Here is a 27,925-nt window from a genome sequence, read left to right on the forward strand (position 1 = left end):
ACTGTAAATATGGAACTTCAGTCATAACACTATATGTATACCACTTCTGTTGAGAAAGACCATGTGATGCAACTGAAAGCTCTGGAAAAAGCTAGGTGGACCTTGAGTTAAGATTTTTCTTCTTTTTTTTTTACTGTCAAACTAATGTTCTTTACAAAGTAAGTTTAAGGGCATATTATAAGAATGTTGCAGTACAAGACAAATATGTTTGATTTTGACCATTTATACAATAAAACACAATTCACACTTGTACGAGGATTCAATGACAACAATGAAGAAGCACAGAAATATACCATTATTATTTGAGTGTATAATGAAACACATATACCCAGACTACTTTTGGTAATAAGGTAATATTCAAAGTGCATGTGAGAGCAGGGAAATCAAAGATGCACACAGCTCACAAATTTTAACCGTACCAAGAAGTGCAAAATGTTTGCTTACAAAAGTTTCATTCAAAATTTTATGGAGAAACCTCATGAAATTATTTCACAGATTTTCAATACTGTAAATAAACAAACTAATAATGCTAATAATTTAAAGGTAAACTTTGCTTCATTATGTACTGACATCAAAAATGCAGCATTAAAAATATAAAAGTAAGTCTAAGGGGTGACTTTGTTATATCATAGAAATATTCATTATTGGCTAGGGTTCTCATTTCCAGTCAACTTCTTCAGAAACATAGTCCGGTCTTATGCTTTACAAGCCTGCTCTGTAGCCGGGCTCAGGTCTGTGGCCAACGTTGGAGACAGTTCAGTAGGAGTTGTAGGAGAATAAAGGATTTTATCACAGTCAAAGTTCTCAAAGTAGTCCAAGGAAAGGCCTCTCATTGCTTTGGCTGCCCAATCAGGATGAGTCCTGAGCTCCAGGATCACTTCGACCGGCGTCTTCTGAAGGATGAGAGAGTCGAATGAAGTGCCGCGAAAGAAGGCCTGCATCTTAAAACACTCCAGGTTACGAAGCCGATTCACTGGATCCTTGCACAAAAGCTGTAAAGATAAAGAGAATATGATATTTCAGAGGGATCACAGTGTGTATATTAGATAGAGGGAAAACCACATTTACAAACCTCAGTGAGCAGTACGATCAGAGAGGAGCTGAAGGTCTCAGGTAGGACATAAGGAAAGTCTGTGACCTTGTTCAACATGGTGCTGTGGTCTGGCTCTGCGGGTACTGGAAACTGCAAAGAGCAAAAAGGAAAAATGCTCAGAATATTGACACATGTATATCTAATAAATATGAAGTTTATGTGTCCTCACCTCTCCTGTCACCAGTGAGAACAACATAATGCCTAAAGACCACCAGTCAGCAGCGTGGTTGTACGGACCCCCACTTAAAACTTCAGGAGCTGTTCAGACAAAACAGGAAAACAATTATGAAATAGATGATATGTCATCATGGTTCAGAAAATGAAAAGGGATAAATACAAAGACATACGACCAAAACAACAACATAAAAAGTGCAACACAGGTGCATCACACTCATAACTGGGTCAACTGAATCCAATGGGAGAGAAACACAGGTGGGGCTCCAATGTCGCTCTAATGCAGTCAACCAATATGCAGCATATACTGTATAACTCAAACAGACACAAATGACTTTACCGTCCAAGTGAGAAACCAAAATCTCACCCATGTATTGGATCGTCCCACATATCGTAAACGCTTTTCCTCCTCGTTTCAGCCGCCGCGAGAGTCCAAAATCAGACAGACGAAGGTGACCTGAATCATTGAAAACACGCTGAAACATACTGTTTGTACACTGTATGATTTAGAAAGAATAGTCTTGCATTTTATATGTATATGTATTTTATCGGTGATTGATTTTATTTGCATTGTTTTTTTAACACTTGAATGTGTTGCTGTAGTTTATGTGTTAGCCTTATTATTATTGTTGTGTCAGTTTTTCTCTTGTTGTCTGCTGTGACCTATCTGACTTTTTTTTGTCATTTGTCTATGCACATGAAACTAGTTTCTCTTCTGAGGATTAATAAAGTTAAATAATTTGATCTAATCTAATGACCATACTCTCTAAATATTTTTACAGGCCAGAAGCAAAAAAATATAGACAAGCATTACCTTGATCACTTAATAGAATGTTTTCCATCTGAAAAAAAAAACAGTACAATTATTATTATAAAATGTCAGAAATACACATTAGGGCTGTCAAAGCTAACGTGATAACAATATGTTAATGCAAATTAATTTTAACGCCACTTATTTCTTTAACACATTAACACAACCTTGCGATATAGATATTTCGGATGTTGTAGCCGGCTCAGTTTTAAGGCTAGTGAAGATACTGGCATGTTTCTATGAAACTAGAAAACCTAACTTAATCCATCCAAGCATGTCATACTAGCTTTTCAGGAATGAGGCTAAATAACGCTCCAAACTTATGCTAAATTTTGGCGAGGAAAAACTTGGTCATTTTCAAAGGGGTCGCTTGACCTCTGACCTCAAGATATGTGAATGAAAATGGGTTCTATGGGTACCCACGAGTCTCCCCTTTACAGACATGCTCACTTTATGATAATCACATGCAGTTTGGGGCAAGTCATAGTCAAGTCAGCACACTGACACACTGACAGCTGTTGTTGCCTGTTGTGCTGCAGTTTGTCATGTTATGATTTGAGCATATGTTTTTATGCTAAATGCAGTACCTGTGAGGGTTTCTGGACAATATTTGTCATTGTTTTGTGTTGTTAATTGATTTCCAATAATAAATCTATAGATACATTTGTATAAAGCAGCATATTTGTCCACTCCCATGTTGATAAAAGTATTAAATACTTGGCAAATCTCACTTTAAGGAACAATTTGTGATTAATTTGCAATTAATCGCAATTAACTATGAACAATCATGCGATTAATCATGATTAAAATACTTGTATCGATTGACACCCCTAAAACACATATATGGATAAATACATTACATATCAAATTCCTACCTTTATATCTCTATGTATGATCCCTAAGTCATGCAGAAATCCTAGAAATAACAAACAAAAGACAGAAAGTGTGACTACTTCACATAAATACAAGATTAAAGAGCAGTTCCATGATTAATATCCCTTCTTAAAACACACAGTACAAGTCAAGCATGATGTCTGTGTCAATACACGTCAGTGCTAAAGGTCAACATGATGAACTCTATAATGGTGAAAGTCTGATGAACACTAACCCAGCGCACTGCCCAGCTCTGCAGCAAAGAGCCGAACCTCATCCTCCCCAAACCGGCCCTTCAGTAACCAGTAAGTGTACAAGTCTCCGGTGCTGCAGTAGTCGCACACTACAGAGGACGACACACACACACACACACACACACACACACACACACTGACTCTTATTATGTCTTTGAAAGCAGCAGGCCAACATCCTCTGATATAAAATATTAGAAATGAGAAAAAAAAATTGCTCATCACAGTGTTGCTCTGTAGGAAAAGGAAGTAAGGATTGAAGTATGAGTCAAGTCAGAACCACATTTCTGCTTCTGTCTTGTTAGTCTCATGTTAGAGAAGTTACATCTATTGATACCACTTTTGGATGGATATGTAGAAATGTATGATCATGGTTGGGAAGAACTGAAAGCCGTGCAGGCGGTGCAGCATCTGAGCTTTACCCAGCGCTCTCATTAGATGGCAGTGTATCTCTGCAACATCCAGCGCTGAGATTTGTATTCAGACTCAGGGATGCAGCACAGATGTACAACAACACAACTACTTTATGTTACTATGGAACCAGAAAGGTGGGGTCTCAGAGACATAAAGAAGGGAAGGAAAGTAGAAGGGCAGAGGGGTTGAACTGTGCCATCGTTTATGCTGTATATATTAACTCACTAATGAAGAGATGACGCTGTGTCTGCCAGCAGTTCTGCAGATTGTGGATGAATGGGTGTTTGAGCTGCCGCTGCACACACACACACACACACAGAGTGAGAGTGAATATAACAGTGAGATGTGGACAGGGAACTTCCTAAAATCCAGATGATATACTGAAGAGTGAGGACAGAAAAACACTGAATCATTCAGACAGCATTCAAACATTTTCCTCTTCGTTTAACTGCAAGTAAAACATCACTTTTAGTAGCAATATTCCGTCCAACTCCTACTTTGAATAGCCATATTAAAATGTTATATTTAGATTTTTCTGTTGAGTAATATAAGTACAATTATACTCATCATAGACTAACCTGCTGATTATTTTCTTGATTCATCGATTATTCATTGATTAGATTGCTTGTTATATCTGACCAACGATTCAAAAACAAAAAAACAAACATGCATTTACTCTCATATATGATAAAAAATACAAAGCAACTAATCCAGTAACACTTTACAATAAGGGTACATTAATTAACATTAGTTAATGCATTAATAACCTTTAACAAACAGTTAATTAACAGTCACTAAAGTGTCTTTCAAACATTAATAATGTATAAATGAATACCTTAGTTAACATGGAGACCATTAGTAAATACTTACTTGACACTTTACTGTCATTTAACTGTTAATTAAGGCTTATTAATATATGAACTATAATGTTAATTAACGTACCCTTATAGGTGTTGCCACAAATCCTTATATTTGATAAGCTGGAACCAGCAAATATTTGGCATTTTTGTTTGAAAAATTATAAACTAATTATCAAAATAGTGCTTTAACATAAGACTAACAACAGTAAAGTAAGAGTACTTCTACCTACTGGTACCTTTTTACCCACAACAGAGAGTTTTACACTGTGATACCTGAATGATGACTTCTTCTTTTGACTGCTCCAGCACTCCATGCTTCAAGATGTCTGACTTTGGTAGAACCTATAAGCAACAATGAAAATGATTACATAAAAAAAGTATTTCATGTTCTTATATATTGCTGATTATTATGGCTCAACTAACCTTAACAGCATACGTCTTCTCTTTGAAAACGTCCTTCACTTTCAGGATGGGTCCATATGAGCCTTTGGCTATGAAGCCCAGGATCTGTGAGCACAGAAGCACAGTTAGTTACCTCAATGTTTCCACTCATTCTGTTGGGTATTCTCGTGTTGTGGTACCTGGAAATGGTCTCGTCCAGGTAGTTTATGCTGTGGGAACTCGGGCAGGAAGACGGAGATGGAAGCTGATGGAGGAGTGGTCTCTGTGTCCTCTGGAGGCAGCAGGACTTTGGGGACTTTGGGTCTGCAGTCCGGTCCGGCAGGCCGAGAAAACACAGCCGAGTGTCCGAGTCTGTGAGTGATGGAGACGCCCACGTTTGAGAAGAACCCATGACTGAGTCGACGCTGAGCAGGTGGTCCTTCTCTCTAGAGATAATAGAATATAATGGTGTATGATCAGGTGATCTCATAGGCCGGTTACAGCCAATAACGCCGTCCCGGCCGACAATAAATACCTGTGTCATTCACTGTACTCAGACTAACCTCTTTTATGAAATTGAATTGTTTATAGTAAAATATTCATGTATTAAATACAGTAAATTTGCAGTAATAGTGAATAGTGTTTATATTTGTTATTAGCCTATAAAGAACAGGCCTAATAGTATAAAGTAATTTACAGTATAGTACTATAAAACACAATTAGTCTACAGTATCATACTGTAAACCACAGTTACAGAGCAGTTATACATATATATATGTATATTTATATATATATATATATATATATATATATATATATAAATTATATATGTTGCCAAAGTTACCACAATAAAAGTGTAACAGTGATCATTTATCTAAAAAGGTCCATTCTGCTACATAAAGTGTATTTTTTTTCTTTGGTTACTTCAACATTTTGCTGATACACTTCTATACTTAATAAAGCTTTTCAATGCAGAATTTTTACTTGTGACTATAATAACTATGATTTGACTTATGTGAGACATCTGTATTTCTCTCACCATTATAAATAGGGATGTTTTCATAAGATACATCCATGTTGCCTTAGCAACATATCATTTGTAATCATCAATTTACTCCATAATTATTATTTAAAGCTATAGGCTACTTGTCTGGAGTTTTGTTCAAAGATATAATAACAAAATTTACAAATATTGTTTTTGTACTAGGCCAACTGCATACTTTCATAAATAGGCAACATGGATAGAAAATAGAAAGAAGCTTCATACTTTGAGTCTAACAAAACTGTAGGAGTTATATATAGACACATTTATCCAATGCTTCTGGTACCTGAAGCTGAGTTAATGAGCTGCAGCCATTTCAATCAAAGCATGAAGCATCTATTGACCCTCATGCAGCTGATCGAAAGGAAGGTCAGTGATCACTTAACTAATCAATACATCTATTTTGGACTGAGACTTCACTTTGATTCAGCTACTCTTCAGCGCCTCAGACATCTTGTATCATGGATTATACACATTTTATTGCATTTAAAACGTTGAATCTACAAAAAGCATTTATTTATTATAGCCAATAGCTTAATTATTTTATTTTTTTTTAATCCATAGAAAGATAGATAAGATACTTTTAATTGTTCTGTAAATTCTTCAGAAAAAACATCTAATGCACAAAATGAATATCATATCACTGAGGTAGCAAACATCTTCTCTGTATGTTATATTACTTATTAGCTCATCAACCACATCCAACATTTAAATCAATCCAATCTAGAGAATCGGATTGCCTCACCTTACAGTTTCTACTGATGTCGATGCCCATAAATAAACCAAAAATAAATCACACAAAAATGAGTAAAAAGCAATAAATTCAGCTCTCCTTCTCCTCGCGCCCTTGTTTAGTTCCTGTCTCGTCCATCGCATCTGCTCCACCACGTGTTGGTGTGTTTGTGTGAGGAGGAGAGAGAGCAGAGTCCTGCAGAGCTGGAAGAGCTATTCCGCTCCAGTTAAAGCTGTCAGATTAATGATCAATCATCCTCTCTGTTCTCCAATTTAATGCAACTCACAGACCTGCACCAAACACCATTGAGAGACTATAACACTTTTTATTGACAGATAAACAATAAGCCACAGAGCTGTTGTGTGAATACATCTGCTTTTTTTGCTGATATGATCTGCTTAATTGAAATGTTTGGAGCTTTGATTTTCTTCTTAATAGAAATGTGACAGAAATAAAACAGGCTTAGCAGCACAGTTATACTTCAACAGAAAGAAAACAACCGTGGTTACAAAAATATCAAAATACTTTGCATAAAAAAGTGCTTTAGTAATAAAATTACAAAACATACACTCAGCAATTAGCTGCAACATATTTTCTTTTTTTTTTGCACACAATACCATCAAACCAAGTGCGACATTATACAAGACATTTAAATGTTTTTGCTGCTCTGTTGTTGATATATTGCACTGGGGTGATGTATAGTAAAGAGCTATATAGCTGAGGGACGCACACTGTCACTTACAGGTAAAATATAAAAATCATTTGTGGGGGAAAAAAAGGCCTTCCTGTCAGAGTGACACTCATACAGCCATTTATCTTTAATTTGATAAAACATATAGTGATATATTTATTTATGGCATTTCAACATTTCATTTTTTTTTTTTTTTTTACAGCGGACAGCATTTGAAGGTGCTTCCAGTTGAGTCCTATATTTCTTCTAGCAGACGTACAAGTGTTCCTGATCCAGCAGGAAAAGGTGCTCTCGGTGTTGCATTTCTATAGAAGCAGAGGAAACAGTAACAGTGAAGTGCTAGCTACATACTGTAAAATCTTCCTCGCTACATTCAATGCAACGCAAGTGGTCATTTTTGTGTATGAAATGCACATTTTAATGGCACACAAATAAACAAATAATATATATATATTTGGTCAAAATGGCACCCTGGTAAATCCTGGAGTTGTTTTGAGTTCCCTGCGTGAGGGGGATTTTGGCCATAAACTCAAATCTGAAACAAAAACAAATATTACTCAAAGTTCAGCAGGCTCATATGATACAGTAAGGTATCTCTATAAACTATTTGAAATGCTCGACCGTCTCCCTTTCTCATTGTGATTCACAAAGCCAGACTGACATCCTGACCCCTTAAGAGGCAGTTTTTCCCTGATCCTCGTACCGAGGGAGTGTGGCATGCTGCTGCAGTGGATCATCCTCGAATGTGCAAGTGTTTTTTGTTGCTTCACTTGCGCCGACTGAAGATGCTCTTCTTGCCGGAGCTCTTGTCTGCGGTGCTGAGGCCGATGAGGAGCCGAGCCTTCTCGTCTTCCTCCTGCTGCTGCTGTATGCTGTTGTCCGACTTCCCCTCGGCCGCCTTCCCCCGCGTGTCTGAGCCTGAGGCCGGCTTCAGACGCAGCTTCTCCTTTATCATCTGTGCAAAAAAGAACAAGGTCATGAATACAGAACGTTTCAATGTCGGGGCAGATTTCTACTTCTAGTCGTTGTTTGGTAATAAATTTAACCAATTGAAAGCACACCGTCTACAACGGAGGGTAATCTTAAATTACAATAGATCAGGGTCACATCTTATGTAGGCTTCAAGTAGTGAACATTTGATAGAGAGAGGAGTCAAATGTTGTGTACCTGTGCTACAAGAGCTTTGCGGCTGTCCCTCTTCACAGCCATGGCAAAGTCGAGCCATGTCCAGGTATTGTTATGGTACTCCAAACAGGGCAGAACCAGGTTCAGGTCCTTCCAGTCCACACTACTCTTTTCTCCCTAAAGAAGGGGGATTTGAATAGAGTTAGTAACGTTAGTTCAATAACCAAAAAAAGCAAATTAAACCTACAATTACTGATGTTTTTTTTTTTTTTTACCTTTTGGACATCAGAAAGGAGCTGTAAAAATCTTTTAAGTTAAAAATCACAAACTTGTTAGCAAACAGTTGCCTATTTACACATCCAGCAGTTACGGAGCAACATTATCATTCATTTGGAGTCATGTTTGTGTCTGCCTGATGAATCTATGTGTCCAATATTCACTCTCTTTTAGCTCTATTTTCGTTAATTTTCATCTTTAACTTTATTTTTTTTTCTACTTTTAATCTGGTTATTCTTTATTGCACACTAATCTTTTTAGCACATTATGCTATATCACTGTGACATGTTCATACAATATACAGTATGAGCGAGAGACAAATAAACCATTCAATCTTAAATCTAGCGTAATGCCTCTACTGTAGAGTTTCTCATGCAATTCCAAAGGGCCAACATTAAAAATTCAAAAGTTAATAGACAAATGCCAGGAAGCCATGAACATGATGATTTTCCACAATTACAGATAGTTTTGTATGAATGACCTTAGCTGCTTTAAGGCCAAAATACTAAGATAGAATATTCCTTGTCAGTCTTATTTCTATTCAACTTCATTATCCATAATAGTTAACAGGAATTGAATAAAAAATAACAGTCAGTGACTATGTTAATATATGTGTTGCCCTTATTCCAAAAACACAATATTCATACTAAGCGGTTTGCATGGCTAATGAAAATGAATATTTCAATAATATTACCATTTACATGCAGCCGTGCATACACGATTAACGAAACCGGCGGTGGACTTTGTTCAACCGTGCGAATACAGTGCAAACATGTTTAAAAGTAGGTGTGTTTCTGTTTCTTACCAGAAATGTGGGCTGTATACATGTTCAAAGAATGCTCCTAAAACCCAAAGAATAATGGCATATCCCACGTCTTAATCAGGAAAAGCTCCATTCGGAATAAGGCCTAATTCGGAATATCCAAACCAAATATGCTGTTCACATGGCCCGAGTCCGAATATTGTCATATTCAGAACAATAGTGGAATATTAGTGTGCATGTAAACGTAGTAAATGCAGAGCTCTGAACCCACCTTATAGCTGACACACAGGGGCACTTGGGGAATCTTGATGTAGATGAAGGAGTTGTTCATAGCAGCTCGCTCCTTCATCTTATCAATGTCATCAACGGGATGCTGATGGGAAGAAAATCAGAAATCAATTTACATTTCTATGTTTTCTTATACTTGACATCTGAGCGCACGCAAATCAGAAAAGCAGCACGAATACCTCTGGAGGTTTCCTGAATGACCTCCTGACCCCCGCCGTGCGGTTCAGTCCCTGGGCGACACCTTTGCTGGGGCCCATAGCACCCATGGTGTCCTCTGATGACTGCCGAGGCTTGACAGGGATACCTGTGACACAGACGGCATCGGCATCAGCGCTGTGGCCTCTGGGTGACTCTGCACCCTACACCTCATGCTCCCACTGAGTCTCTCTCTCTCTCACACACACATATCTCAAGGTCACATCCAACGTGACACAGCCTTGTAATAGCTCAGAGGGATGACATAACGCAGTAATGGGCTATTTGATACCGCACACACACACATCTGTGAGAGAAAATGGAAACTATTATTGATCGGTCAGTTGGTTCAGATTACAGGCTGGTGACCCCGCAGACAGATTGTAGACTGAGTGCTACTCAGCTTACTGCTGTCATATTGCCACTGTTGACAACAACATACCTGTGGTGACCAATCTGAACTTGTCCTCCTCATCGGTGACCTCCTCCTCCTCGACATTTCGGCCCGGGAAGAAAAATCCCATCATCCTTTTGAAGAACTGGTACATCAGCTGGATGGTGAGAGGCACCACGTTCACCTGATGATGGGAAACGATCATTCAATCAAAACACGATCCAAATGTGTCAGTGAATGTGGCTGCACGTGCGTGTGATGTTCTTCACCTCAAAGTGTTCCTTGATAGAGATTCCTCCCACAGGGGGGCGCACTTTACTGAAGATACGCAACGCAAACTGGCGTCCCGACTGGCAGTTACTCTGAGGACGAAGTACGACCTGTAAAAGAAGAGTTAATGCGACGTCACAGAATAAAGCTCTAGTCAGATTCTGTGTGACGATCAGCACGTAATATTGATGATATGAACACAGGATGGACGACAGCACCACCAGGTTATAAGTGAACTTGTAATGAGTCCTTGGGTCACACATGCATCAATGAGTCCTTGAATGTGCATGCAACACTGAATATGAAACTCTGAAGTGATCCCATCTGGACAAACAAGATGAAGTCAACACAGACGTTAAGTCTTGTCACTGTTACGAGCACTGTACATACCCTCACACGCTGCACAGAGGAAACCAGGCAGAGAGTCATAAATAAAGATTGCATATTGTAGGCTTTTTGGAAAAACATACACAACTTCTCTCAGAATAGTCAGCATCTAAAAGGATGTTTGTCCTGGATGTCATTGCATTTTGTTGTATTGATATTGTTTGTAAATTGTAATTAAAGGGTAACTTCGGTATTTTTCAACCTGGACCCTATTTCCCCATGTTTAATGTGTCTACAGTAAGTGACTAATGTTGATAACGATTTCTGAAATTAGTCCAGTATTGAGGTAGAGCGCTGTGGACGGCAGCTGCTCATGGGCTGCAAAATGGTGCAAACAGGGCAAGCTAACACCGTCATTTATGTCCGCTAAAAGTGCTTGTTTTTGCAATGACAGGCTCCGATTGTTATTATAAGTATCTGACATCACGGAAAGAGTCTCGCTCAAGGAGAAGTCTCGTTCTGAAATCTGGTGAGGTGACGTGTTGCCGGAAGACAACGGTGGAATAGTGGAATACATCCATGGTGTAAAAACGCGAGTGCCGGCTGAGTTTGTTGTGTTGCATAGCTTGGAGTTCTCTAGAAGATTTTAAATGTCATGGTTGAATATTTAGATGATTTTGACGATGTGGATGAGGTCTCTGAATTCGATGGCCGCCCGTATTTATTTGAGTCAGAGTATACAGATAATCAGATTTCACAACGAGACTTCTCCTTGGAGCTGGACTTGGACACAATAACAAACAGACCGAATCAAGCAAACAGTAAGAAAAACGTTCCATTTCTCTGTGGGATCCTTTCCATAATGTTGTCACAATAACAATCAGAGCCTGTCAGTGGCAAAAACAAGCATCTTTAGTCAACGTAACATTACACTGACACTGCTCACTTGCAACAACAAAAACTGTTGTCCCCATTAGTCACTTAGACGCAAAAACATGGGAACATAGGGTCCAGTTTGAAAAATACCAAAGTTACACTTTAAAGCTTAAATAAATTAAAGTCAAATAAATTAGCCTGTCTGAATAATGTAATGTCAAATGTACCTTGTATGCTGCATTGGGCAGCAGGTTGTTCATTGTGAACCAGCCTAACTCCAAAAGATGCTCTGCCGTGTCGTCAGACTTGTTCAGCTGTGGAAAGAGAGTATGCAGTCATCAACATTTACCAAGCAGCAGTGATTAAGTATAATATTGGTTGTGTTAGCAGTAAGATATCATAGGATACCCCGGTGCAAATTGTGTTTTTGCAGTTCAATAGGATGTGTTATATATTCCTGTTATCCTAGGATGATTCTTGAAAAGGGTAAACAAGCTATGGAGGGAGACAGAGGGAATGTTTTTTTCAAGTGCAAATAGTAAAAAGAGGATATGAAAGATAATGAAGTGGGATGTCAGGTGAGTTTTCAGCCCCAGATGGAAGATAAGAAGCCGTCCTGTCTGCGGTACGATCATCAGCACTCACCTTACTGTACATAAATCTCTGCAGTTCCAACTCAGCGATGCCAAGCTGGCCGTCCTCTTCAGTCAAACACCAGCGGGCCTGGGCGAAGTAGATCTCCGTTCTCCTCACCACGCTCACATCCTCTGGGGGCTTACGCAGCTCCAGCTTGTTTGCCCGTTGCAGCTGGAAGTCCTTAAAACACCTATATGAGAGAGAATATATATTTATTTTGACCTGCGTGGCATATCTTCTCAGTATTGGCTATGAATGAAGTGCTGATGTGAGACCTGATGAGAATGTTGAGCTCTTCACTCTTCATCTGCATGTCGTTCTTCTCCTGGTTTAGCTGGTTCTGTAGTCTTGTGTTGATCTCCATCAGTTCGTCGCCGCTCAGTTCTTCGGGTTGTGCCTGCAATTTAAAGAAATAGTCATTATTTTCTTTCCAGATAAACTCTCAGTTTTAAATAACGAGTGGCAATTTAAGGAGTATAGCACTGTGTGACTCACTCTGATGTTGGAGTAAATCTGTTTCTCAAGGCGTCTAATCAGGGCGAGGTGCTGCCTGACTGCCTCCTGGAGGTGAGAGATGCTGCTGCGCTGCTCCTCAGGGTTACTAGAAATTTCCAGCTGGAAACGCACACGTTGCTTTTTCTCACTGTGTTCCTACATGTCCAGAAGATTAAAAAAAACAAAACACAGAATGAGCAAAGATGAAACATCGCTAAGGACAAGGAGATGTTTTGTAAATTGGGATCATTGTCCATCTGATGCTCCAGCCTACCTTGCGCCTGGGCTCCACGTGTAACAACAGGTTGTTGACGATGTCCAGGATCATAGCGTACTGAACAGGGTTAGTGGATATCTCGAGATCGTGGTGAATGAGGGTGAAGGTGTCCACAGCCCCTGTTAAATCAACATAATAAAACTGTTTATTGCCAATGTATGAACAGGTTGTAACCTAACCTAAAAAATGAGACCTTCTGGGACTTTCTGGGTTTCCTCTGTCAGCCTGTAGACTGCTTTTAATGTGACGAATGAGGAACGTTTTTTTCCGGGAAAATCCAACGGATGTGACTTCAATTACGGTCGCGAGTGCCTTTACTCTCTTCATTTCCGCCTCAGGGATAACAGTGTGCAACGATAGCTAACGTTCGGTTAGAAATGGAGTCTGCTAACGCCAACAAAACGACCAGCCCCCACCAAAACTCAGACTCCAACACAAACTCCACGGAAGCACAAAAAAACCAAAGTTATATCTAGTGAAGCACCGTCTTGCAAAACACGAATGTGACCGAGGTCAGGAGAGAACTAGGATCAACATGATGCCTTTGACCAATGCTCACTTGCGTCAACGTAGTGCGAGCACAAGCGCGAGTGCGAGCCACAGGATGCTGGCTGTCGTTGACTTAACGGCCTCAGGTGTCACTGTTAACAATCAATTTCTGATTCTTACATCTAGCCCCTTTAAAGCTCATATATAGTAAAACATTTCCCCTCTCCACCTGACATTGTTAATGAAAAACATAGTAAACTGCCCCTTTTACAAGAACCCAGATGCATTATTCCTTGCAGGTTGAAGATGTGCTGTGTCTGTAGGTGGTCAGACATACCAGCCTGTTTCTTCAGCAGGTCCTCTTTCTCGTGGTTATTCCTCAGCTCCGGTGGTTTGATCTGCGTGGCCACCTCTGGGTTGATGTCGTGACTGTAACTGATGTAGTGCATCCGGCAGCTACAACGTGAGATGATACGCTGAACCTGCTGCGTGTCGTTCACCTGAGCTGGCTGGTTCCAGTCTACAGACACAGAGAATAACATTTTTTAGAGGCTATGCGGTCAGCGTCCTGCAATGCATATTTTTTTTTCCATGTGGTAAGGAAGACCAATCCTGCGTTCGAGAAGTAATTTACCTGTAGTGGTGCAAACCATTCCTCCCACAGCCTGGCCACTCTCCATCAGCTCCAGCACTGAGTCGAGGTTACGCTGCCTGTGCTCCTCAATGTTTTTCACCTGAACACAACATCAAATCAGAGCAGGGACAGCACTCCACACAGATGAGTTATTATAAAGCCTTGGTTGTGATGTTGTAGTTGAATAGTTTGTTTTCTTCATTTTCAAACCAGGTGTGTTATACAGTACCATACTACAAATGGGTTAATGTGTTTGCCATGTTATTATCTGAAATTATGGCATATCACAAACTTTCCATTCTTCGATAATGCATTGCTAACCAACTTTAACTTCAACTTAATATCAGTTAGAAGGAAATGTAACGTCTTTAATTGTATGTCTGGTTTTATATATTTGCAGTTTTCTAATAATGATTTATGTCTCATCAAGGCCTAATGTAACTACAGAGCTGTGCTTACCTCCAGCCACAACTGCCTGTCCTCTTGCTCAGACGGGTTGGGCTCCATGGTGGCAAAGTACTGCATGCCATCCAGCAGACAGGTCCAGGTGGTTTTCTGCTTCAGGGTGTCGTTGTACCAGGCTGGGTGGTGCTCACACTGAAGCAGCTGAGCCTTTGCTGCAGACACCAACACGCAGCCTGCGGTCTCTGTGCCACGCAACATCATCTGGGTAAAGCAAAGAAGAAGACTGAAATACTGGGCCAGATGGACCTGCATTCAACCAGCTATCAGAGGAAATCTAAATTAGGAACTAGAATTACCGCAGTTGTATGTATTACATCCATATCTGTCCAAAATGTCATCACTTCATTGTTTTATCCTATTAGACATTTGTGTGAATTTGTCATAATTAGCATTTGTATTCTTGAGTTATGGCTAAAAACGTGTTTTGTGAGGTCACAGTGATCTTGACCTTTGACCACCAAATATCCAAAGAAATTCCCCCAAGGAGGTTCCTGAGATATCACGTTCATGAGAATGGGACGGACGTGAGTTCACAGTGACCATGTCCTTTGACCACCAAAATCTAAGCAGTTCATCCTTAGTCCAAGTGGACATTCGTGCCAAATTTGAAGAAATCCCTCCCAGGCATTCCTGAGATATTGCATTCAAGAGAATGGATGTACGGACGGACAACCCGAAAATGTAATACCTCCAGCCACGGCTGTCGCGGAGGCATAAAAATAAAAACTTTTCAAGATCAAAGAACACATTCTTTTTGTTTTTTTCAGCCCTGGTTGTAGGATGTTGTAGCCAATATTGGTTGGATTTTCTGACATGATCTTGAATTAGAGGTTAAAAGATGGAAACCAACAAAACAGGAGTAAATAAGCTTTTTAAAAGTGACACTAAGTAGGAATTTACATGGAAAACTAAGCAACTCTTAGAAACAAAAATCATGTCAGCTACCTGACAGTTGACCAGCTCGATGAACCAGTTGCGATTATAGACATCATCGGTCTGACAGGCTGCGATTCCACACAGCTGGTCGCTGACACCTGAATCCTCCTCTGAAAACACCACAAACTTGTCTGTTTCCTCAATCAGTTTCTGGAGCATCGATGTTCCTATAAAATGAAGTGGTAAAAGAGAGGTTAGTGGGTCTTGAATGACGCGGATGTTGTCTTTTTCTTTGTCGAGCTATTTCCTCACCTTCATTTTGACTTTTTTCTGCTCGACTGACGGTGGGCATTACTGGCGTGGTCGGGGCGCTGCTGGGAGAGTAGTTGGAAGGAGTGCGTTTGAGCTTCTTGGTCTGCAGCTGTGTGTCGATCCTCAGACCCTTCAACGCTTCAGTAGAGAGATTTCTCTTCAGCACCGATGCCTTCTTATAACCGTCGTACAGGCCGAAGGCTATGTTCCTGTTAGTGGTGGTCCAGGAAGCACGCAGGTCCACCAGGCGCAGTTTGTGAGTGTAAGAGGCGTTAGTCTCATCCTTCTGGTTCACCTCCTGTCAGAAATATTCAAAAAGAGCTCCGTTATGAATTCATACATAGTGAAGAAAAGGCCTGTGCTTCAGCCACTTCTGGGTTTTTTACCTCCTCCATGCGGTTGCTCTGCCGCTGGTAGCTCAGGGAGGACAGGCTGACCAGGTGGGTCTTCTTCACCTGAGCGTTGATCTGGTGGTCGGCTGTCTCGTCCCAGGTGGACGCCATCAGGTGAACCGTCACCTGAGATAGCTCGCTAACCATTTGAGTCACATTCCATTCAGAGATCAGCCTCCTCATCACAGTGCCAGCTGAAAGACAATATATAAAACACACATACATCAACATAAAATCATACATCTGTATGTATGAATAAATTGTTTTTCTTGAATGCCAATGCCTGTACCCTGTGGAATAAGTCTCTGTGCCCCTCGTGTGAAGACGTGACCTTTGCTGCACTCCACTTGGATGCCTCTCTGCTGGGCGAAGGAGGCCCAGTAATGCACCTGCAAGACACACAATGCGTAAAAAATTTATACATATGGTAGATATTAGGTGTAATCTGTTAAAAATCAAGGTACATACTGTACTGATTTCATGGTAAAAACATGAAGCAGATTTTTAGTAGACTGTTGTTGGAAGGCAGCCCAGAAAAACACTTACTTGTAGTTGTGGGAAGGCAGCTGTGTAGGACATCTGTTTGTAGTGTTGACCCAGCTTCTTGCGGACAGGCCTGAGGCTGTGAAAGAGCTTGCCTCTGCAGATGGGTCGAGATACACCCGTCCATGTGGCCCAAAAGTTCTGCATCCAGCGCAGAGTGCTGCTGTACAGCAGGATTCTCGGCTGGGAGGGTTCTACAAAGAAAAAAAACATATAAAGTTATCTATAGCTAAATACATATATGGTGCTGGTTTTCAAGCGCAGTGGGCTTAGCTTAGCTAGTTAGAGCAGCTAACGGAGTTGCACGTACCAGTGCCGCAGAGCTCGTTAAGGTCCATGGTGATGGAGAGGTTGAGGTTCTCAGAGCGAAAGGCTCTGTAGGAGTCATGAGGTTGTCCTGAGGTCACGTCTGCAACGTTCTCCGCACAGCAGAGCATTACAGCATGGTGGTCATGGGGGTTGCCATGGCAAAGCCATTGGAGGCCAAGGGTCATACACAGGTTGGGCATGTGCAGAAAACAGATATCATCATACCTAGCATGGGAAAAAAAAGGCACCTGTATTACTGAACGATGAAGTTCAAAGTTGCATTTAACGGCTATTTTCACATCTAATGCCTCCACTTACTTTGATGCCGTCCTGACATTTACGTCCAAATCTCCTTTAAAAACAAACTGGCCTGGGTTCCAGTCATAGTTCAGCTTATTCCACTCCCAGTGCATGTTTTCTGTAGTGTTGTAAGGGTCCTGTAAAAATGCAAGATTCAGCTTTATATTAGATTAGGTGATTCATTTTATTTTGCATCACATAGCTCAGTTAGTTACCACAAGAAACTGTGAGGGTGCAGTATGTGCCATGAAACATACCCACTGAGTGTAAATGCCAACTGATATAAAGTTATTGATTTGTCACAAACATAACTTTGCTAAACCTCTTCCTGCGTAGATCTACCGGAGACTCACAGTTAACAGTTGAGTTTGTTTGTGTACATTGCTTTACCTCTGTAGCCAGCTGATGAAGATTGGCCTGATCAATGTCCATAACCCAGCGCCCGTGCATAAGGAGACGACTTTTGTCCCACCAGGCCAGCAGAGGTGAGGGATCGACTGTGGGTTTGGTCAGCAGGTCAACGGCCTGGCCAATCAGAGTCCAGGCAGGGTCCCAGCATGGCCCCCACACAATAGTGTACAGAGAGATGTTCGCTGCATAAAGAGAATATTCAGTGAGAGATATTAACTTACGGTGTATAAAAGAGTAAACCTCACATTACACAACAGTAAGGCTGCAAAACCGGGGCTAAATGATGTTCATGGTTGCTTTGTCTTGATTTCAGGAAACAGAATCATTCTATTTCTCTTTTGCACAAGAATACAGAGTGACAGCTGTTTTTCCAAATAACTTATTACTGCTTTTCTACTGCGAGGAGAAGCTACAACACTGAAGCAAACTTCCTCTCTAATATTGATCCTAAGCATTTTACTACATGTATCGTTACACCTAAGCAGGGTTCCGCTCTTCCTTTGCCCCTGCAGATGTTTACTTCTGCTTTTTAACTTCTGTTTTGGTCACACGAATGGATACTGCATATTTAAAAGCTGTGACTGGGCAGGCCCAATGACGAGCAGCGTATATCCGATGGGAACTGATAATAACAACCAAACAGACTGAGGACTGTGCTCGGAGAATAGTATGGTGACAGCATGATTCCCATAAACTCACATTTGAAGTCATAGTAGAACTTGAGCGGTGGCATATTCCTGTGGACCGTCACATCTCCCCATGGCGGACCAAGTGGGACAATCTCTTTGCGATGAGCCCTGGCCTGTCCATCCTGCTCCGTCCCGATCAGACGCCCTGACAGATCCCAGTCCCGGATCTCAAACAGGTAGCGTGGGTAATCCCGAATTCTCACTGGCACAGCGGGAAGAGAGGAAAGACAGAAATTATGTTTGTAGAAGTAATCTAAAACTGTGAGGCCTTTAATTACATGTTATTTCTAATTTAGTCTTATCAAAATCCTGTCTCATATCTGCAAATTAATAAGTGAATTTACCCAAAAATGCAGCCAGTTTAAACTTGACAGCACGGCACCACTGGACCACCAGAGGGAGTCCGTCTCTGGGGAAGGGACTGATTCTGTCGATGTCCCTCAGCTGCTCTCTCACTTTCTCTGGTCCATGGAGACACTGATCAGCCAGGGCTACCAGCTCCAAGTCAGACACAGTCCAGGTCAGCAGAGACTTCCTCATGGGCGTGTTGGCGTAGAGGCGGCGTGACCGCTGGATGTAGATCTCGATGTGTTTTTTCTCCAGTGAACTATACAGCTCTTCAATCTTTCTGGCGGGGAGAAGTTCTCCGTGCTGCTTGCGCAGATCTGCCACCTTCTTATCCAGAAGCTGGAGACGCTTCGCACTTTCCTTGCTCTCGTCCTTCATTAGCTCGTAGTTGTCTCGCAACTTGATTTCAAAGATGTCGTCCAGGAAGACGAACGAAAACAGGCTGATTTTGACCAAGAGGTCGGGAGGCAGACGTTGGACGGCGGTGGCTTGGCTTGGGGAGCGGTGCAGAGTCTTCAGCCACTTCTGCACATTAATAGCCATGTCGAAGGTGTTTGAGAAGTTGTACTGGATGGGGAACTCGACGGACAGGGAGGGGCAAGTGAGGACCCAGACACGGTTGTGTGGAGTGGCGAGGAAGGGGAAGGTGTCTCTGTGCAGCTGCATCTCGGCCAGCTCTGCGTGCATTTCCACATCTAGACCGTTAAAGTTGACGATGTTGTTGCCGTCAAAGTTGAAGTTCACGGTAGGAGAATGTATGTGCACGGAGCCAGCGTGCTTGGAGACTGTTAGGGCTTCTGCGTGCAGGAGAATGTAGTTCTGCTCGCTAACATGGGCCGTCAGACGAGTGCAGCCCAGTTCAACACGCACACACAGCCCTCTACTCTGGTCTGAAGTGATTTCACCCTCCGTAGGTTGGACTGGACTGTCCTCTCGGCAAAGCATCAGCCAACAAGCCTGAGCTTCGATCATGTGCTGATATAAGACCATGTGGTCAGGTGGCGCCCAATCCACAGTGAGCTCCTCTTCACATTGAACCTGAATAAGACACAAAATATGAATATTGACACAGAGATTGATTCCGTCCAGAGAAATAAAACTGATGGAGATCTGATTACCTGTAAGGTGTGGGTGGTGATGCAGTAGGACAAGGCTATCTTGGTGAGTTTGAGCACAGGGTTGGGGGTTTGAGAGGCAGGGCAACATGACTCCATGCTCTCTGTGAGTGCTTTGATCGCTGAAAAGCTAACACCTTGAAGAGACACCGTGGAGCTCTCAGCAGAGCTCTGGACTCTGACAGTGTCTATCCGCAAAGACACGGCTCCTAAAGAGAACACAAGGAAATAAAAGATGATAATTAGAGGTGATGATAGACTGAAGGGCACAGAGATTTGTGTATGCTGTGGTTTTGGCCCCACAAGATAATGAAGATGCAATGGGGCATTCGTAAGAGGAAAGTCTGTTACTTTTTGGGAAAGCTCTAAAATGTATTGGTGCCATTTGTTTTATTTTCTCTGAAAAAAGTTTTTGTCATTGTTTATGATGAATGACAATATAACAGAGGTCTACGGCGGAAACTAACAATTATTTTCTTTTTTTGTGGTAAAATTGTAAGATATGGATTGGAAATTAGTAACGAAAAAATTCAATTCAAAACAAAACATTAATTGAACTTTAATGTTTTGTTTTTAATTATTCAATTTCAAATTCAAATTCAATATATATATATATATATATATATATATATGAAATCAAAATAATAAATAAATAAATAAATAATAAAAAACAAACAATTACTTTCATTAACATTCTTTTTCTTGATTATTTGATCTATTAAATGCCAGAAAATAATGGAAAATGCCTATCACAACTTCCTAAAACCCAAGATTATGTCTTCAAATGGCTTGTTTTTGTTTAACTAACAGTTCGAAACCCAAATAAATTCAGTTAACTTTCACATAAGGCAAAGAAAAAGAGCAAGTAGTTGGTAATGTTTGGCATTTTTGCTTGAAAAATGACTTGCACGATTAATCAATTATCAAAATAGTTGCTGATGAATTTTCTGTCAATCATAACCTATTAATTGACTTATTGTTTGAGTTTCACTGAAGTCACATCTATTTGTGCCTTGTAGTACTTCAGAAAAATGTAGATTTAAACAGTAGATTAGGACCCGTCTTTTCAGTCAAACAACTATAAGGTACACTATAAATATATCCTAAACAGTCCTGTTTATGTCCCACGAAGTGAATTACAGAACAAAGCAATGCAACATTCTTACATATTCTAAAATAACTCACCTGCCAGATTCGATAGTGTGAACACATTAACATCCTCCAGACAGCAGTCCAGTTTGAACAGCAGCTGTGGCTGTGAGGAGAGGGTGGGTTGGACGGTATCGTCACTAGAGGGAGACACTGAGGCCACATCTGACAGCTGTGGCCCTGTGTCAAGAGGTACACAGATGAGGGACAGCAGGCGAGACAGACACAGTGCACAGGTCTCTGAGAGCTCCACTTGAAGCCCTTTCAGGCTGGACTCCACGCTCAAACTCGGAGACTGGCTACTCAAATCCATATGGGGTCGGTTGAAAGTCCCCTGGAGGAATGAGATTTTAAGTATACCAACATTAGTAATACAAATATATCCTCTGACTAACTAACTTGCTAAAAAAAAAAAAAGTGAAAATAGAGCATTAAACATATAATAAAACAAGTTTCTAAACGCTCCCTGATAAAATGTGATCCTACCTGAAGACTGAGCGAGTCTAAAATTAGCGCTTCGCCCCACACATGTTTACCAGGAGGGTGGGGTGCTTGTTGGATATGAGACCCCTGACCCACTCTCCACCAGAAGTTGTCCAGGGACAGAGAAGCTCGCCGGTGCACATTCTGGGACTCTGTGCTCTCCGGGTCAACTTTAATGTCAAGAAGATGCCGCAGTTCTGCAGATACAGGAAGTGTATGTCATCATAAAGCATTATTATGAGGAAAATACATTCAAAGTTGCTGCAGTATGGAGATTTAACTCATTAAAAGTCAACATGGATATAAAAGGAGTACAAGTTAATGTGTAACGTTTAAAGGGCACTCTAAGAAAAGACCTTATCTAATCTAGTTTGGCAAGTTTAGAAAAAAGATTGACCCAAAAGTTGCCTACAGAATAAAAACCGTGAAGATTTACTGAAGGAAAATGTGTTGTAACAATAGTACTTGAACATGATGTTGCTTTCCACAGGGTGTTGAAGTTATACGTTAACGCAACAATGCCCTCATTTCGATTTGTGACACAACAATAACATCATATGACCTGCCTTTTCTCTGTGCACGAGTGTAGCATGTGGAAGACCTACAGTACCTGCACTGGCAGAGAGGAAGCCTAGAGCAAAAGGCGTTGTGTCTCCCAGCTGAACAGACACATTAACGTTGGACACGGAGGAGGTGATCATAACAGGAGCATCCAGGTGAGGGAGACGCCTGAGGAAAAGGAGGGTGGGCAAATAATCTAATGGACTGTACAACACAATAACGTCATGGAACGACACAATACAGAATGAGTGATGCGCAAACACAAACATGGATAAGAAAGAGAAGACAGTAGTATTAGAACACAGGTCCAATCATTCCAGTAAACTTTTAGAGATGTCACAGAAAATATGTGGTTATAATCCCCCCGCATTCCTTTTGCAACTTGCCTTTTTCTATGTGCTGCCTTCCTGTGGATAAGCTGTTCCCATGGAAATAGATTCAGCCAATGGGAGAACTCCTGGTGACGGTAGTGGATGATGCAAGTGTTGACCGTGAACGACCCTGAGATGTCAACTGATGTAACCTAAACGTAAAAAAACACAAGAGACAAAGTCAAAATAATGTCAAATATGACTCATAGACTAAAGAAGCTTTGTAATGTGACCATCAAGCATCTTCCTCACCTGCAGGGCTGTCTTCAGCGAGTTCACACAAAGGATTCTTTGCCTACTTTGTGAGAGGAGAAGTCCATCTGACAGTAAAAAAAAAAGAAGAGAATGTGTTATTCATAGCTTTCTCCTTCATCCAACTTTCTCTGCATTGCGTTTGGCACCCAGCTGTCCACTGACCCTCTAGAAGGAGCTCCAGGCTGCTCTGGGGAAAGCTCAGCTCAGGAGTGAAGCTTTTAAGAGGAAGCTGCTCGTCGTCACGTCCATAGCCGACTTTTAAAGACTTCAGAGTCCAGTTCAGGTGTCTGTGCAGACAGGAAAGACAAGCCATACGATGTTTGAATCAACAGGGAATCAAATTGCAAAATGCAAAACAACAACTATATGCAGATGATGGTAAAATGTTGACTTCACCTTTTCTGGCTGTGCATGGACAGGGTTACATTTGTATTCTCAAATTCCACATTGACCTTGTGGGGAACCAGCCGATGGAACCGTTCCACCGTCTCAGTCTGGATGCAGTCAGTGTATTCACACTCTGAAGGGAAATCGTGTTAATAGTATTAAAACACAATACTACGTGTGATATTATCAAAAATGTTGAGACACAGCTAACTAATCTGTTAAATGGATGAATGAATGATTGAATGACTGAACTTCATTTATATAGCACCTTTCACACACAGAACGCAGCACAAGTGCTTTACAACTCAGCAACAAAAACACCAACATTTTTAAAACCATAAACATTCACAGAGAGGAAGGGAGTTTTCATTATCTTAAAATTACAAAAAAATCTTAAAATCATAAAAGATTAAAAACAGAAAGCTGCTTGTTATGGGCAATATTGAAAATATGCATTTTGAGTTAGTAGTCTGTAGGTATAATATTTAAAGGCAGAGTGTTGCATATTTTTGGGGCGTAGTGACTAAAAGTATCATCCCCAAAGGTTTTTGTGGCGACCTTGGGAACAGTTAAAAGAGCAGCTGTGGTGGATCTTAAGAGTTTGTGGAGGATCATAAAACGATAGGGAGTCTGTGATATAAGAGTGGACGAGGCCATTTAGTGCTTTAAAAACTAAAATAACATTCTAAAAGATACTGGGAGCCAGTGTAGGTTGTGTAAAACAGGAGTTATATGATCTCTCTTTTTAGTTTTTCTTAAAACCCTGGCAGCAGCATTCTGAATGGTCTGTGGTTTTGTATTGGCTGCTTTTGCTAGGCCAGTATATATAGCACATGACAGTAGTCAAGATGTACTTGTAGAAACAAAAACTAAGCCTATACAAAAAGCATGTAATAAATACAATCACATTTTGATGTAGTATACATTTTTTGACATTGACATTTTGGCACTGATATTTTCTGCATGGTGCATATAGACTAGGCCTACTCTATAGCAAATATATTCCTTTTTTGTATCTGTGTGTCTGATGATCTGAGTGAGCTTATATGTCACTTCCTCTTTTTTCCCCTTATAGCGTTTGGTGTGTCTATCGGCAAAACTGTCAACCTTACTGCTAATTTAATTTTAACAATGCATTTCTTTAATTTCTCATTCAGTGATTAATGACCCAAAAACCTGCAGATATATAACTAGGTAATGAAAGAAAATACAAGAACACAATTATATATTTACATTATTTAAAATTATTTTTTACCAACTTTTTCTTACTTTTTAAATAACTGACTGGGTAAAACTTGATCTATTTATGTGGACATTTGAAGCACCTACAGAGGTCAATAAAGCTCTATGATGTGACCTTGTCCTCCTTTTCTTGCTGCTTAGCAGAACAGCTAAAAATATCATAGACAACGGTAGACATGCAGGCGTTTAAGAATAAGAAGAAGCTCACTGATGTAAAGCAAAGTGGAAAACAACTATTACGTCATGGTTATCATTTTAGCTACTTGTTGTGGGTGCACAAGTACAACGAATTAGCTTGGCCAATAAAGGACAAATACAGCTAATAGTTGGACTACATGTGCTTTTATATACTGGTTATACAAGTTGACATTCATACAATCAACCAGCATCCTAGATGTGAGATGAACATCCAAAGAGTGATTGGTCATTGCTAATGCTAGTTTGTTAAATTATTCTAATAATCATTTTTACATTTCAGAGATTATAGTTTGCTCACCAGATGCATCCTGAATGCTCTTTTTGGGAGACGGGGGCAGCAGGAGTTGGCTAAGAAATAATCCCTCATGCAGCTCTGCTATGAGTGTCCTCACGTTCAGGGACAGACAACCTGGCTTCATCTCCGGTAGGCTCACATCTCCAGACAGCAGCAGGCTCAGGGCCACTTCAGCCAGACATATATCCTACAATAGAGAGCACGTTAGACCCACACAATCAATCACAATTTTCTATTGCAGGGAAAACAGAAGAACTTACCAACTGACTGCTTTTAAGCACTTTACTGCTTAGCTGCCCGACTGAGAAATCCCACGCTAGCCTGTAATGAAAGTTAATAACATTGTAAAATGATACTCCTTTCTTTTTCTATTAAATTTAAATGAGATCAATGGCAGACAGAAATAGACAGAGTGTGAACTGCGCAGTTACCTTTTACTCTGGTGGTCTAGTAACAAGGTGATGCCTGTAACGGTCATGTGCCATAGAGACTCTGTAAGTGCCAGGTTCAATACCATCACATTGATTGAGCTGATGTGGAACGACAGCAGCTGAAAACACAAGATAAGAAGAAGTGAGATGCTGTCTACAAATCAGTTTAGTAAAAGATTGACCTTTAGTGAGGCTCCATACTTGTGACAGACAGCGTAGCGTTGTGGGGCTGACTGAAAGCTTCCCAGACGTTTTTCCATGGCTGCTCTTCTTCACCAAAGGTCGGAGTGGTGCTTGTAAATCAAACCTAACTCTGGTTTCGCCAACACACAACGCCAGGTATCTCCTGAAACATAAAGTAGCTGTCTCAAATAACAGAATTATGTATTTTTATATGTAAGGGTTTCAAATCTAAAAGTGATTTGCTGACAAATTTTTATCTCAAACTATCCAACTAACAAAAAAATGTGACAACTTACGGCAAATCCTGGTTTAGAAGTTTACTTGAAATCCATATTTTGTCAATTTCCTGTCGTAAAGAGAGTCATGGTTACAGTATAGTAGCTAAGTTGAAAGAGTACCCTTGATATATTTTTGGGAAAGTTGACAAACAACATAACATGTGTTCTGGCCATTGCTGAGACAAACATGTACCCCCTGAAATGGGAGCAGAAGCTGCCTTGTATGAGCTCACGCCTCACTTCATAAATGTCATGTAAACACAGTGTCTTACCAGAGTATGCTGGGGGTGAAACTGGATACTAACTCCTTGGACAGAAAACAGACCGACTGATTTGATCTTGAGATCTGCATTCAGTGCAGTCTGGAAGAACCGCACAGCCAAGGTGCATATGAGCCACCTAGAAGCAAAAGACAAAAGCAGAAATCTTTTGATTTTTGTAAATAATTGTTCATAAAATAAGGAAACTCAAGGGACAAGACACACCTGGGTTAAATCTTTGTTAAACTAAATGTTACCAACAGACAAGAGTATCATTTGCAATAAGATAAGATAAGATAACATAACATAGAACTTTATTAATCCCGAAGGAAATTCTTGTGCCAGAGATTGCTCAAAAATACAACAAGTTCAAGTGTATAAAATAAAACAAGTACTATTTCTAGCACCAGTGCCTAATAGAATAACAATTAAGTAAGATACAATTAGCAAAATGAGTAAATAAGATAAGATAAGTAAAATAAAAAAAGGTAAAGTAAACTAACAAACAGAAAAATAAGTAATATTGCACATGTTGGACATTAATATTGCACACAATGAACAGTGATATTGCACATGAGAATGTAAAAAGTAGTATTGCACATGATATTGATATCATATTTGTACTCAGTGTTTTCAATCACAGATATATACTGTAGAAACTAACACATTTCTTACCTGAAAATGACACATAGCAGCCCAATCCCAAGCAGGAGAATTAGCAGGAAGGAGATCAGCAAGAGAGACATTGTGTCCCAAGTTGTTCACACCCAAACCTCGACCATGAGTCTGGCTGCTCCTCTTATCAGCTATCAGCTGCTGTCAAACAGGAAGAGAAGCACTTCAAGCTTTAACACACCTTAACATTCAGGTGTGAGTCGTGTGACTGACTGGTGGCTGGAAAACAATAATCAATAGAGATCTCTAACAGATGAAATGTCTTTGCATGAAGAGGCTACTGGTTATACAGAGTCACACAGAGTCTGCAGAAGAATGCCCTGCAGGTTATTACAATGTGATTATATAGAAATCTACAACAGGGACTGTGAGAAAAGGAGTTGTTTTACACAGATAAGGAGTTGTAACAGGCTGAGGCAACATTTAATATGCAGATTCATGACTGTTGAGTGTTTGTCAGCTAACAGCAACAGCTAGCCTCACAGTGCTAATTAACTAACTAGTGCAGCATGTAGCTCAACTTTATCACTCAGTGTGTGACCTAAACTAAGTCCTCGTTAACCACCAGCCTGTGTTAAAGCAGTGGCTCATTGTTGAGGGTCAAACCAACCAAACATGAAATAGTTAAAGATGTTTTGTTGCCGCGTCATCCACAAAAATCAGTAGCAAATCTGTGCTAGCATGCTAACACTACACAGCTAACTCAGCTAGCATTGACTGCTACACACTCAGCTATTCTTTATGGAGACTACTGCAGATGTCTTTAGCTTCCAGCTGTTCCAGTTAGTTATCAAGGTCAAGTTACTCACCCTGACATGTTCACAGGACTGTGTGTTTTCGCTGCAGAGAGCAGTTTCATGTGACAGCTAACTAGCTGAGCTCAGACAGAGTAAACAGTCAGGACTGGTCCGCCCTGCTCAGCTGCTCAGCTGGCAGCTCAGAGAGATGTGTGACTAGTGGGAGAGCAGCTGGAGCACAGCCAACTAAACACTGTTATAGCACTTTTTAATATTTAACTATGCACAAATA

At 40.5% G+C, this 27,925-nt stretch overlaps 2 protein-coding genes and 1 long non-coding RNA gene across 9 annotated transcripts; 1 reads left to right on the forward strand and 2 right to left on the reverse strand.

The window, feature by feature from the left end:
* Positions 1–20: 20 nt before the first annotated feature.
* rskra (ribosomal protein S6 kinase related a) lies at positions 21–6,808 on the reverse strand. 2 transcript variants are annotated; one of them, XM_037774926.1, is made up of 12 exons: positions 6,645–6,808; positions 5,058–5,229; positions 4,900–4,983; positions 4,750–4,818; positions 3,842–3,911; positions 3,187–3,294; positions 2,954–2,994; positions 2,082–2,109; positions 1,635–1,724; positions 1,263–1,351; positions 1,073–1,183; positions 21–992 (listed from the first exon to the last, which is right to left on the reverse strand). In XM_037774926.1, the coding sequence occupies exons 1-12, from the start codon at positions 6,773–6,775 to the stop codon at positions 696–698; spliced, it is 1,290 nt and encodes a 429-aa protein (XP_037630854.1). In that variant the 5' UTR covers positions 6,776–6,808; the 3' UTR covers positions 21–695. The 2 variants fall into 2 exon arrangements, with proteins under 2 accessions (XP_037630854.1, XP_037630855.1); XM_037774927.1 differs by having other exon boundaries at positions 24–992; positions 5,058–5,303; positions 6,645–6,769.
* Positions 6,027–7,156, forward strand: LOC119491194. Its single transcript, XR_005207558.1, has 2 exons — positions 6,027–6,268; positions 6,755–7,156. It is a non-coding gene; the product is annotated as an uncharacterized LOC119491194 (long non-coding RNA).
* Positions 6,938–27,861, reverse strand: LOC119491190 (protein KIAA0100-like). 6 transcript variants are annotated; one of them, XM_037774923.1, is made up of 41 exons: positions 27,706–27,861; positions 26,897–27,037; positions 26,234–26,360; positions 25,980–26,029; positions 25,702–25,846; positions 25,501–25,619; positions 25,330–25,390; positions 25,073–25,256; positions 23,344–23,467; positions 23,110–23,234; positions 22,945–23,012; positions 22,708–22,844; positions 22,371–22,489; positions 21,764–21,957; positions 21,314–21,611; positions 20,132–20,337; positions 19,010–20,051; positions 18,676–18,867; positions 17,956–18,158; positions 17,584–17,702; positions 17,267–17,490; positions 16,960–17,150; positions 16,703–16,802; positions 16,408–16,607; positions 16,022–16,319; positions 15,779–15,936; positions 14,828–15,034; positions 14,369–14,468; positions 14,072–14,254; positions 13,243–13,364; positions 12,969–13,124; positions 12,749–12,870; positions 12,483–12,663; positions 12,065–12,151; positions 11,025–11,033; positions 10,634–10,744; positions 10,413–10,548; positions 9,955–10,079; positions 9,759–9,860; positions 8,491–8,625; positions 6,938–8,278 (listed from the first exon to the last, which is right to left on the reverse strand). In XM_037774923.1, the coding sequence occupies exons 2-41, from the start codon at positions 26,965–26,967 to the stop codon at positions 8,090–8,092; spliced, it is 6,720 nt and encodes a 2,239-aa protein (XP_037630851.1). In that variant the 5' UTR covers positions 26,968–27,037; positions 27,706–27,861; the 3' UTR covers positions 6,938–8,089. The 6 variants fall into 6 exon arrangements, with proteins under 6 accessions (XP_037630851.1, XP_037630848.1, XP_037630849.1 ...); XM_037774920.1 differs by having other exon boundaries at positions 22,371–22,525; XM_037774921.1 differs by having other exon boundaries at positions 22,371–22,525; positions 26,897–27,034; positions 27,706–27,858.
* Between the last annotated feature and the right edge of the window lie 64 nt (positions 27,862–27,925).

Source organism: Sebastes umbrosus, chromosome 7 (assembly GCF_015220745.1).
Source record: "Sebastes umbrosus isolate fSebUmb1 chromosome 7, fSebUmb1.pri, whole genome shotgun sequence".
Lineage (NCBI taxonomy): Eukaryota > Metazoa > Chordata > Actinopteri > Perciformes > Sebastidae > Sebastes > Sebastes umbrosus.

Excerpts from the sequence above, each read along its gene's own strand:
- LOC119491190 (XM_037774920.1), bottom strand. The coding sequence starts at position 26,967 with ATGTCTCTCTTGCTGATCTCCTTCCTGCTAATTCTCCTGCTTGGGATT. Across the intron at positions 18,159-18,675 it reads GTTCTACTATGACTTCAAAT|CGAACATCTCTCTGTACACT; the intron begins GTGAGTTTATGG and ends CTCTTTATGCAG. Across the intron at positions 17,703-17,955 it reads TTCATCAGCTGGCTACAGAG|GACCCTTACAACACTACAGA; the intron begins GTAAAGCAATGT and ends GCATTTTTACAG.
- rskra (XM_037774926.1), bottom strand. The coding sequence starts at position 6,775 with ATGCGATGGACGAGACAGGAACTAAACAAGGGCGCGAGGAGAAGGAGA. Across the intron at positions 4,984-5,057 it reads CTGGACGAGACCATTTCCAG|ATCCTGGGCTTCATAGCCAA; the intron begins GTACCACAACAC and ends CTGTGCTCACAG. Across the intron at positions 993-1,072 it reads TGATCGTACTGCTCACTGAG|CTTTTGTGCAAGGATCCAGT; the intron begins GTTTGTAAATGT and ends TTATCTTTACAG.